The sequence below is a fragment of the Macaca nemestrina genome, chromosome 11, assembly GCF_043159975.1.
Source record: "Macaca nemestrina isolate mMacNem1 chromosome 11, mMacNem.hap1, whole genome shotgun sequence".
Classification (NCBI taxonomy): domain Eukaryota; kingdom Metazoa; phylum Chordata; class Mammalia; order Primates; family Cercopithecidae; genus Macaca; species Macaca nemestrina.
In genome coordinates, this window is record NC_092135.1 from 10,911,353 (window position 1) to 10,924,263 (window position 12,911).

A 12,911-nucleotide genomic window follows, 5' to 3' on the forward strand; every position below is an offset into this window, starting at 1 on the left:
GTCAGACAGGGGAGGAGAAACAGACAGTTTGGATAGTTCACAGAGACAGGCCTCTGAGAAGCAGCAATTTTGGCAGGTGGAGGGGAGCGGGGCTTTGGCAGAAGACCTTTAAGTTTGGCTTAAGATATATTGAGTCTAAGGTGCTTTTGTGAAATCCAAATGGAACTAGGAGTGGGAATCCAGACAGAGATCTGGGTAACGGGGATTTTGGAGGCACCAGCACATGGATGGATTTGAAGCTTCAGGAACGTGGGAATGAAAACAGGTGGGACCGAGAATGAGGGTCCTTAGCTTTGAAGGAACGGGCAGAAGAGGAAAGTCGGACAAAGGAGACCAAGTAGTGGTCAGACTGGTAGAGAAACCAGGAAAAGTTGGTGTTAAACCACATGTAGGAGGCTATTTTACCAAATAGTGCCCTGCCCTGTGCCCACCTTTTGAACTCAGACACACCCGAGTGATTTTTTCTGGCCTGTAAAGTGCAAGCAACTGTGATGTGTGTCACTTGTAGGCAAAAATGTGACAAGCCCAAGTGTCATTCCTTGTCTGAGATCATAAATACATGTTAAGTCTCTTGGCATGGGTCTCTACGTGGCTTTGAGCAGAAAGCCCTCTTGTTACTTGCAATGGAAACGTGGCGTGAGAAATGAACTTCGGTGTAAGCAGAGCTGGCTCCGTGGATGTCTGGTACTGAGAAGCGTCCCGGGTTTGGTTTAATGCTCTGCTGTCACCATCTTGAAATCCTCAGTCATTTTTTAATAGGGCTCTGCATTTTCATTTTGCAGTAGGCCCTGCAAACGATGCTGTTGGCCCTTGTAAGCCACCGAGATTTTCTGGGTCGTGACTACAGTGTAATCTACCCTATCCTAGCCAATAAACCAAGAAGAGGGGTAGTTGAAAAGAGGACATCAGGTGCTGTCATGAGGCCGGGCCAAGAAGGCCTGACTACTGTGGCTGTACTCAGGACAGAGGGCAACCCATTCAGGAAGTGTGGCTGTGAAAGAGAGAACACGGAGGACACCAGAGGGAGCCGTGAGAAAGAGAACTTTCTCTTGCCCATCTTAAAGGGAGAAACATTTGGAAAGGTTTCAATTTTATAGGGAAACGGTGTTTAGGGAAGCATAGCATAAAGATACTAGGAGACAGAAAGAAGGTCCACAGAGTAAGACCCCTTAGAAGGGAGACGGTGAGGGACCTGGGGTACGACTTGTGGAATGAGCACATCCGTTTGAACAGGGAGGGAGGAGGAAATGTGGGCGCAGACACAGGAAGGGCTGCTGAGAGTGCTCCCACCTGATGCTTTCTGCCTTCATCTGCAAGGCAGACATGAGGCCATTTGCTTAGAGTGTGAGGAGCCCCTGAGGAGGGACAGAGTGGAGACTGAGACAGCCGCCATGGAGCCCTGGAGTACAGACAGACCAGGCAACTGGTCCTGGCGGTGAGGCGGACCCAAGAAATTGTGACCAGGAATCCGCTCTGTGGGTGCCTTCCCTCCTGCAGCTGAGGCCAGGCCCTCAGAGATGGTGGCTGGATCTCTCCAGTGATGGTGATTCGCCAGAAGGGTGGGAAGAAGACAAAGAAATGAAGACTGGCTAAAACAGACCACCACCACCACCATAAATAATGGCAAGAGCTCACACTCCAGACATTTGCTGGCACTTTTATAAGCACTCTGCAGTATTAACTCATTGAACTTCCCACACTGTGAGGAAGCACTAGAATCATCCCCATTTTACAAGGGTAAGGCAGAGGGATTGGTGGATGAGGTTCCAATAGGGTGTCGTGTGTTGTAATTCAGGACTAATTCATATAAAACGGCTGGCCTAAAAGTGTTGTGTGCTTTAATCTTTGAGGCAGAGAACTTTGTATGTTTCGAAGGCTTCACTGAACATGCATTTCTTGAGCGTCTATTACTCACCAACGCTAAGAGGCGTTGCCAGCTGCCCCGGACGGCTCCCTCTTTCTTTGCCCGCTCCATCCCAACCACTCCTTGGCCTGACATTCCCATCGTTAGTCCGCTGAGCAAGGCTTTCAACCTGAGAACCCCTGGGGGATCAATGAGTACGTGATTTTTTTTTTTTTTTTTTTTTGAGACAGGGTCTCACTCCATTGCCCAGGCTTCAGTGCAGTGGATTACAGCTCACTGCAGCCTCGACCTCCTGGACTCAAGCGATCCTCCCAGCCTCTTGAGTAGCGGGGACTACAGGTGCTCACCAGCATGCCTGGCTAATTTTTGTTTTTGTTTTTTTGGTAGAGACAGGGTTTCACCATGTTGCCCAGGCTGGTCTCAAACTCCTGGGCTCAAGCAATCCACCCACCTTGGCCTCCCCAAAGTGCTGGGATTACAGGTGTGAGCCGCCATGCATGGCTGAGCACACGAAACTGCATGCAAAAATGCCATGCTTCCATATATGCAAGAGTTCCTAACCTGGAACAAGATTAACAATCAGCAGCAAACCAAGTGACAGTTTCCAGGGAGATGGTGCCGCTTCCCCGTGAGTACCTATGAATTCACCACCTAGATGGTACTCAGAGCTCTCAAGGGGACAGCACAAGGTAAGCGGAAAAATCATTCCAAGGTGAAGGGTATTGGCTACAACCCAGGCAAGAAGAAAGGCTATTTCAGTCCCTCAGGAACCCTGAAGGATGGCAGAAGCCCCCTCCAGATACATGTTATGGTTTTCTTCTCTTTCGGGAAGGCACTTCTGGAGCCATGAGGATTTGAACAGATTAACTTCCCCCGCAGAAATTCTGGAGGCAGGTTGGAAAGGCCTTGGGGACATGGCAGATTCAGACTACTCTTTGCTGCAAGTCTAGTTTAGGGAGCCGAGACAAGCCGTGCTGAGAGAAAACTACCAAAAGAAGAGCAGTGAGACAATGTCCTGGACGCTCAGACTTGAATTTCCATCCCTAGCCGTGTGACCTAGGGCAAGTTCCTGTCCCTTTCATGACCTGTTTCCTCATCTACACACTGAGGGGCTGGGACTGGTCATCTTGAAAATCAATTCCTGCCCTAACATCATGATTTGCTAGCTTGAGAGCATGTGCTGACTGTGGTCTCTGCCTGGTACACTTCAAGTCTGAAGGACACGCCAGCCTGGGCGGCAGAGGGTTCCCTGCTGTAGGGGAGGGGGCTGCTCTGCCACCCCGCTGGTCTCTCCTCAGGACGAGCCTGGGAATCTAAGAACAGTGGGCTGAATATCTGCTGGGACAAGGATGGGGCCAGAGACAGATCACTGACTCACCACCCTGCCACCAGACTAATGGTGAGTTCTTTTTCTTGGGCTTGACAATAACCTTAGTGACCTGAGGTCTGCACCCTCTTAGCCCCTCCAGGCCTTTCTTGGTGCTGGCCACGAAAACCCATTCTGGGTTTATTTTGTGGCTGTTTTGGTAGCCCAGTATCCACTTCCCTTCCTTCTGGGGAACCACAGCATGGCCAGGTGCCCTCTAAGGCAGCGCCTGTGGAGACATCATCCACAATCCCTCCACCTCCACCTTCCTGTCTGTCCTTATCTTTCCAATGAGTTGTTTTTGCTCCTTATTGGTGGCTTTCATTACTTACTGCCAACAAATTCCTTTTAGAGGAGCTCCTGGGACAGGTGATTGAATCTGGGTTCCAGCCCCTCTCCATACATCTCCAAAGAGCAGAGAAAAGCTCCTTAGTTTTAATGGCCCCATTGGGCCTCTCCCCCAGGCAGAAGACAGAGGGAGAGGGAAAGAGAAGGCCTCCAACCTTTCTCAGAAGCTTTGCCAACACCCATATGGTGCGGTATGACTCTGCCCAGCAGAAGTCCGGAAACCAACCCAGGTGGCACCGTTCCTCACTGGATGGTGCCGTGCAAACCTGGGAAGCCTGGGGACTGCTGGGGGCCAGAGGAAGGAGCAGTGAACACCTGCATACTCTCTACTACCCTCTGTGACGCATACTTCATGTGCCGTTTCAGACAGAAAACCTGAGAGCCCAGATCCGATGCCCAAAGCTGTGTTGCTACCGCACCGTGCTGCTCCTTGGAATGACCACTGTGCCTTCCAGGACATGCTGGGGGTGACCAATGAGGTTTTCAACCTTTGAAAATGCCCCTACTCTCAAACTGACACCACAAACACTGAAATCAGCCTAAAAATGGTGCGGCTATGTCTGCTCGCTTCCTCAGCTTCCTACCAACAGTGGCTCTGCTCTAACAATTCTGTTGAAGTCAGCATGTAGGAATCACAGTTCCAAGAAACAGAAACAGCGTGCAAAAACATGAATGTCTCACGAGTTTTATTTGAATGGAGTTACATCTAGAGTTCTCATTTCAGTGTACAAACAGCTCAGTGCAGTGTTTCTAATACAAGTCATAGAAAACTGGAACACACTAAATGAATAGTGCACTTGATAGAAAAATAAATTACACTTTAAATGCTACTGCAAAGTTTTACACATAAAAAAGGTAAACACAAAATAGTGAGACCCTCATAACCACCTATCATACCCAGATAAAGAGATAAAAGGGGCAAAGGGATCTGTGCTATAAAAAAAATCTCTGAAGAGGAGAAATCCTGACGAGTAACTGAATGATCATCTCAAGCCATGTGGTGACACAGGGACTCACAGATCCTGTCTCTCAGAACTGGGAAGGAACCACAGCTCTACCAATGCGTTAACACAGCCACGTTCAGCTCAGGGCAAATTTCTATAATTCACACAAATTTCCTCATCCTGACGCCTAATATGTAGGAAGACTTTCCAACTTTCTTCTGACCACTGAAGAAGTACAGTGTTTAAATTTTTGAGAGGATAAAAAGGACAAATGAGGCCGGGCGCGGTGGCTCAAGCCTGTAATCCCAGCACTTTGGGAGGCCGAGGCGGGCGGATCACAAGGTCAGGAGATCGAGACCACGGTGAAACCCCGTCTCTACTAAAAATACAAAAAATTAGCCGGGCGCGGTGGCGGGCGCCCTGTAGTCCTAGCTACTCAGGAGGCTGAGGCAGGAGAATGGCGTGAACCCAGGAGGCGGAGCTTGCAGTGAGCCGAGATCGCGCCATTGCACTCCAGCCTGGGCAACAGCGTGAGACTCCGTCTCAAAAAAAAAAAAAAAGGACAAATGATACAGAAATGTGTATTCTTCCGTCTGCAGAAGACCCCAGGTTTCCAAGCAACCACGTGGCCAAGGGCATGATTAGTTAAAACTTGGTGGGAGCTCACAAAGACTCTCGGAGCTGAGACACCCACAACAGCACCTCGCTCAGCTGCCACCTGTGTAAATGAGGGTGCAATGTCCAGAAGTGTTGGCTGCCTCCAAGTGACAGGTAACACTGCAGACCCTATCTGGGCACCTGCCAGCCTCCGGTTCACGCAGCCACCTACCGCTCTAGAGTTTCACAGGAGCGGCCAGCAGCTTCGTAAAGGAGACTCTGCAGGAACACAGCTGCGCTCGAGCTGCTGCTGCTGCTGTTGTGCTGTGCTGTGCTGTGCTGCGCCAGCAGAGCTGAGTGGGACAGTATTGACCATCTCTGGTCCTTTACAGAACGAGACTGCTGACTCCTCTCAATGAAAAGACAAAAACTTTGCTTCTCAAGACTCTTAGAAAAATAGCAAGGATTTTTCTCTCTGTGACTGACAAATAATTCTGCTAGCAAGACTTCTGAAGGAATAATAGACTTTTCATTTTGGGGCTTAGCTAAGAGAAGAGGTGCAAGTTTTAGCCAGAAGTGAGAAGCATAAAATAACAAGCAGTCCAGATCCAAGAACCCAAGAACAACTCGGGGCTTTCATCCTTAAATCTCCATAGGATATCTGTGATTGTACAAAGGCAAAGGCTAGAGACAAATGTTAGGAGACTATAAGAAATATTTTTAAAAGTTTTTTCTTAAAACAATGTATAAATGTTAAGGAAATAAGCACACAAGGAACTGAATCATTCCTCTGTTCAGCAGTGTCTCCTGAAAAGCAGGACTGAAATGACCGTGGCCTCCTGTGTGTCAAAAGGTGATGCTACTGACACGCCACAAATTAGGTCTCACTAAGTCTAGAGTTCTCAGGCAAAGTCTAGAGCAGATAACTGAAACCTTCACATCTTATTTTAAACCGCCCTGTCAACTCCCACTTCCCCTACCAGGGCTATGAAATGGACTGAGTTGAGGGTCCTCTCCTGTCTGCCCTCAGGGAGGCTGCCCCTTCTCCTCCCCGCCACCCCGCCATGATCTGAGGCCTGCACACAGCAAACCCTCAGGAGTGCCCCCGGCTGCCCTTCTCCGACCTCAGCCCAGTCTCACCAGCCTGCTTCTCATCCACTATCATCTCCAACCTCTCTCTTTGCCAGCATCCTTGATGGGTTCACACATGCTTCTCTCTTCTCAAGAGACAGACATCTCCTCTTCCCTACCTGCCACATTCATAGACCTCCTCAGCCCTGCCTCTCCCCACCACACTGTTCTCGGGGGAGCGGAACAGGAAGAGTGGTTACAGCAGCTCTGGGCATGGCAGCAGCAGCAGCTACGACAGGAAACCAGTCCCTGACAGTTATCTCATCTGCTGGGGCCAATTCAGCATTCAAGTATTAACTTCTGTGGTTACCACTTTATGTCAGGGCATGAGACAAAATTTCCTCTTGAGATTCAAGTGAATTTTAACGAAGTCCCTATCAATATTCTAACTGTCAAGAATACAGGTATCCAAAGACATAAGGTCACAGAGTATGTCCAACTACCTAATTCCTAAATTTTACGAAGTTTAAAATAAGGATGTTGTCACCTCCTGAACCGGATGGGAAACTTAGGTCTTCCAAGCCATAATGCCTCAGCTGCTCTGTGGTGGCCTAGCAGCACAACTGTAATCCTGTAGGACATCTACGGTTGCCAAGACACTGAACATTTGATGCTCATTCCATCATGTCTTGGGTCAAGATCCTGGTTCTAGGTGTCACTTTCAGCTTTGAGAAAATATGTCCTATAATTAAGAACTGGCAAGAGCCCCACCAGTGAAACTCAGAAGCTTCGCATGGTGGCTAAGGGGAGGCAGCCAGCAAGAAGCATTGACTTTCCTTCTGCAAAAGTGTTTTGTGCGAAAGTGGGTTCCAATCACTACAGCTCCCTGGGAAACGGTGCAGGATTAAAATTCCTGAGCTTTCCAGTCAGACACCAGGGTGTGTTTGCCTGGACACATGATTGTGTTATAAGGAGCCCAGGAAAGTCCAATCCATGAAGTTTTAAAGATGGTAAGACTGGATGTTTATTATGCTAAGCAGTACAAATTAGTGCTTAATTGTATACATATTGCAGGACAGAAAACTAGAAAGCAGATTCCAGGAGGTATGGCTTAAGATCGGTTCTCCGTAACAAGGGATTAACAACTTTACCAATATGGTTTCCACATCATCCTCCTTCCCCATGGCAACTGAGGTTTACCTTGTTCATTCGAAAATTATAAAGCTAAATAGTGCTATTTCTGGGTCTTAGAATTACAGATGGACACTGCTATACTTTATTTTTCTGTGTGGAGTATATATGAACATTCAGAATTTCTTTGTAGAGGCCCAAAGGGATGGGGAAATTCTAGAGATCTCTTTTAAACGAACACAGAATTCCTAGTGCAATGCAGGTTCTTTCAGTATGCTGTGTATAGCTTCACACACGGTAGGTATTTAAGAAACAACACCCTTTACCCTTGTTCCTAGTCCCTATTTTGGTCCTGGCGTATTTGTTTTGTTTCATTTTTTTTCTAGTTTGAAAGCTCTAAATTTATTCAGCTTATACTGAAAGGAAATGAAGTCTATGTCCAAATAGGAAGTAAGCAATGTGGAGTACTGCTGTGCCGCACCTTCGAGAGCTGAGACTACAGCGGCCTGCATTCCCCACTGGACTCAGGGAGGAGTGCAGATGCCTGTGGTAAATGCCCCAGGGTCTCTTGAACAGTAACCCGCCCCACTGAAAAGTGACAGGATACGTGTGCAGTGCCTGTGAGTGCTTCCTGTGGAAAGGCAGGCTGAAAAAAATGACAGGATTTTATTTGATTTCTCTGTAGTTCTTCTCAGGGTTTATCTTGATGTAAACTTGAAATATTAAGATAGCCAGTACAATAAGAAATCAAAAGAATGGGAGATATTTAAAAACTCTCTATATTCTAAACTTCTCTTTAGTATTGTAATAATTGTAAAAAAAAAAAAAAAAAAAAAAAAAAAAAAAAAAAAAAAGGTTGGCCCTAAGTCTGCCTTTATAATGTCCACATTAATTTCCTAAATTCTCGATTTCTAGTAAGTCAGGGAAAAGTGCAATTTCTCTAACAGGCAGCCAGATCAAGGATGCTCACCCTGACATTAGATGGAAATAGCTTTCAAAAGGCTGTTGACTACCAGAACCTGCCTTGTTATGAAGTTGTTATGAACAAATAGAACCGCTAGGTGGAGCCAAGAGTTTGAAGGAAACCCCAGAAAAAGACTTTCCCTTGTTTCGGGAATTTTTAACATTTATAAAAGTATAGAAAGTTAAAGACCAAACACGCTCGTTTGGGCAGCTATGCGGTGTGATGAAACCTTTCCAGTTGGACGGAAAATACAGCTGTCTTTTTTACAGAGTTGAAGTCAAATCTACGTGGAGCTTTTTTTTTACCTACAAGTAATGGACAAGCTCCTGAATCCAACATATTCTAGCTGAAATGGATCCCAGGACGGAATGCTGGACAGAACTGCGTGTTCCAGTTACAGGCCCTTAGAGCTCAGTGGTCAGTAAACACTTCTGCTTCAGGACAGCTTCTTCTGCCAAAGTGGGAGCAGAGCTGAAAGGAAGAGAGAACGGGTTACTCAGGGAACCCCTGGGGTTTGGGGGAGGACATTCATGTCTCCATTAGTGCCATATAGAGCATTCTGAGGGTACAGCAGATTACAGACGTAAGTCAATATGTAGTAACACCTAACCTGGCAACGCGATATTCTATAGAAGGGAAATTTCTGGATAAACACTGCTTATTTCATTTTGAAATAAAATACAAAGATAGCACAATTTTTCCCCTTCTTAACAAATATGCCAAACACACTTAACCATTTCTTAATGAGTCAGGGTTAGTATGAGTATCACGAGCAGTGCTGTGCTGAGCACAAGGCCAACACACTCAGGAGACAGCAAGGGAAGCAGGCTGCTCTCTGCCGCTGCTTCTGGTTTTTTTTTGTGTGTGTGTGAGACAGGGTCTTGCTCCGTCGCCCAGGCTAGAGAGTGCAGTGGCATGATCACAGCTCACTGCAGCCTCAACATGCCAGGCTCAAATGATCCTTCCACCTCAGCCTCCCAAAAGTAGAAGTAGCTGGGACTACAGGCCTGTGCCACCACACCCGGCTAATTTTTGTATTTTTTTGTAGAGATGGGGTTTCACCATGTTGCCCAGGATGGTCTCAAAACTCCTGGGCTCAAGCCATCTGCCCTCCTCAGCCTCCCAAAGTGCCACGATTACAGGCGTGAGCCACTGCACCCAGCCCTGTGTTTCTTTACATATTCCTAGATGGCTGTGTCTGTGTTCCTGCACCAGTTAATCTATTTTGTTAGAGCTGTGTGAAAAATAAAAAGACATGGGCTCTGCATGAAGGCTCACGAGTTTCTGCTATCAGTGAGCTTCATGAGTTTAAATGCAAGGACATAACCACATCTAATTTGGTTTCCTAAAAACTTAAAACGTGCTGGGTCCTAAGGAGGCTCACACCCGCAATCCCAGCACTTAGGGAGGCAGGAGAATCGACTGAGACCAGGAGTTTGGGACGAGTCTGGGCAACAAAGTGAGACGACGTATTTACAAATATATATATATGTAATTAGCCAGGTGCGGGTGGTATATGCCTGTAGTCCCAGCTACTTCGGAAGCTGAGGCAGGAGGATTGTTTCAGCCCAGGAGCTGGAGGTTGCAGTCAGCTATGATCATGACACTGCACTCCAGCCCAGGTGATGGAGAGAGATACTGCCTCTAAAAAAGTTTAAAACGTAAAACAGTATCAAGGTACATAATACAAAGGACATAATTTAAAATGTCGAAAGTGGTAACAAGATTTCTAAATGAAACAGCAGTCACCCGTACCATTCTATTCCTACTTCAAGGGACATCAACTGGTTCTTTTCCTGGTATTTTCCTTCACTTTTCTGTGCACCCGTTTCTCAAAGTGTGGTCTCTAGAATTTGCGAGAAATGCAAATTCTTAGACCCCACCTCAGATATACTGAATCAGACTATGAGGGTGGGGCCCAGCAGCCAATGTTTAAACAAACCTTCCTCCAGAGATTCTGCCTCATAACCCCCAGAGTTCTAACTGTTCTGGGTGATATGTTTACACAATGACTTCCTCCTATGGACTATGAACGCTTACTACCCTTCTTCCACCCTCTCCCCAGTCCCACAATCCTGCCTTCTCATCTTTTCAGCATAGCTATATGACCAATTTTGATCATGTTAAAATTCAGTGTTTGTTGTAATTATGTAAATATTTTCACAACTATCAGTATATTTCATGTTTTATACAACTTTTATTTTCCCTGGACTGAGTAACTGCCTCTTTTTGTTGTTGTTGTGATGGCTTAGTGGGTATTTGTTGTGGTTGTTGTTTTTTTAAGAAGCGAGGTCTCAACATGTTGCCCAGGCTGGTCTTGAACGCCTGGTCTTAAGCGATCTCCTTGCCTCAGCCTCCTGAGTACTCAGTTTTCTATACAAATCTCTCATCTATCCGTAATCTCTCAGGTAAACCATGGACCTCTGCTCAGTACATTCAGACATATAATATAATTTTTTTAAAAAACTGGAGGGTGGGGAACCTGTGTTTTTCTTGGCAAAATCCTTTGTGCAACTCTATCTCTTCCTTTCTGAATCTGGACAGGATCCTTTCTAGACCCACTGGGCAGTTACCATCTTGGAACTTCCCTTCACCTTTCTCTGGGTAAATCCCTGCACCTCTCTACTGCTTCCTGGGTCCCATGACTTCTTTTTAGGTTAAAAAAGAGGAACATATCTTCCAGTAGCTTCCTGAGGAAGGCTAGATGGAAAGTATTTATTTTAGGAAAACTGTATGTCTAAAAATGTATTCTAATCTCACACTTCACTGATAGTTTGGGAAAACTCTAGGTGAGAAATTACTGCCCTCCAGGATTCAGAAAGCACACTACTCCATTATCTCCAGCTGTCAGTAAAGTCTGCTGCCATTCTGATTACCAATCCTTTGTACGTACTCTGTTTTTCCCCTTTGCTGGAGACTTACATCCTCTCTTCACTTTGACCTCCTAAAGATTCATGATGCTCCTTGGTGTAGTCTATTTTCATTCTCTGTGTTGGGTACTCAGTAGACCCCTTTAATCTAGAAACTCAAGTCCTCTGTTCTGAGAACGTCTGATTCCTTTCTTTGACAATTTCCTCCTTCCACTGACTGTTCTTTCTAGATCTTCTATGATTCATATATTGGACTTCCTAGGCCAATCCTCCAATTTTCTTTTCTCTCCCAGTTTTCATCTTTCTATTCTATACTTTTTGGGAGATTGTCTCAATTTTATCTTTATACACTCTCTGGATTTCATTTTTAATATAGTTAATTTCTAAAAATGCTTCCTTTTCTTTTTTTTTTAGTTTCCTGTTACTGTTGCATGATTACAGTATCTTCTCTCTAAATTTAGATACTATCATTTTGTTACCTTTTCTTTTGTTATTTACGTTGCCTTTTTTTTCTACTTCTATTTGTCAAAATTCACATTGCCTTTATTTCCTTCTTTTTCAGTTTACCTGTTCTGGTCTTTCCTCACATATCTGACAATCGTTAGCTCTCTTTGTATTTAAAAGAAAAGCTCTGGAATGTCTCTGGGACCTGTGTATATATGGGCAAAACTCATCAACGAATGGGCTCCCTGGTGATTATCTGGCAGATTCCTGGCAATTTCATCAGAGGATCCACAAATGTATGTGCAGGCCTTTTTCTCTTTGGTTGGTTGGTTTCTCCAGAGAGTCAGTCTCTTACTTTTTCAACTCAGACATTTATACTTAGCTAACACCATTCAGCAAACTGAGAAAAGAAGAAACGCTGGAAATTTCACCCTTCAGTGTGTGGACTTTGAGTTAGTCTTCCCGTGTTCAGTCTGGAGCCTTACTCCAAATGAAATTCCCAGATCCAGAGCCTCTCTGGCCTGGCTCCTCCCGAGGGAAAACTTCAGAATTATGCTAAAATGAGCAAGGGTGGTGGGATGGCAGATGGGTGAAATGGGCATAAATACTTTCAACCAATCCCCATATTCTCAGCCCCACCTTGTATCCCATCTTCACAAATATCTGGTACCTACAATTTCGTTGCCTTTTCAGGGTTCTGCAGTGTGAACTGACTTGCTTCTTATTTTCTGTTTCTACTCCCTCCCCGATTCAGGCTTAGATCTTAGTTTACTCCACTCTGCTAAACTGGTTACCACTTATCATTTAGCTGCTTCCCAAAACTTGTTGAGATCTCTTAATTGCTGATGTCTCCTCTCCTGTTCTTTGTCCTCATGACTTGATGCCTTTGAAACACAGTATCACACAGAAAACACTGCAAAGTAAATCTAAATCTGTGGAGAGGGGACCCAGTCATCATTTTAAAAAATTACTATGGCATCCGTATATTAAAGCACATAAGGCATGAGTCTACAGCTTGAACAACTTTTTGCAAATTGAATACACCTCTGTAATCAGCATGCAGAATATGAAACAGAACACTACTAGCACTCCCAAAGCTGCTTTTGGGCTCTCTTTTATTCATCAGCACATCAAGGGTAACCATTATAGAGTTGTGCTTCTGTTTGAACTTGACTTTGTTTATCCTTATTACAGTGCAGAAACTGCAAGATGAACCCCAGAGATCTCCATCTCTAGCCATTCACACTCCTATGTAATCTCTAGCCCTTGGGTGTGGAAAGGACTTGTGACTTGCTTTAACCAACAAGAGAAT

The 12,911-nt window shown here is 45.5% G+C and overlaps 1 protein-coding gene across 2 annotated transcripts in view; it reads right to left on the bottom strand.

Annotated features, from left to right (window-relative positions):
- Positions 1–4,247: 4,247 nt before the first annotated feature.
- The window catches only part of LOC105492474 (erythrocyte membrane protein band 4.1 like 5), a 170,604-nt gene continuing 161,940 nt past the window's right edge, over positions 4,248–12,911 (bottom strand). For both annotated transcript variants that reach the window (XM_071072608.1, XM_011759648.3), the window contains exon 25: positions 4,248–8,756. In XM_071072608.1, coding sequence (XP_070928709.1) covers positions 8,690–8,756 — 67 coding nt within the window. In that variant the 3' untranslated portion in view covers positions 4,248–8,689. The remainder of the gene's footprint in view (positions 8,757–12,911) is intronic.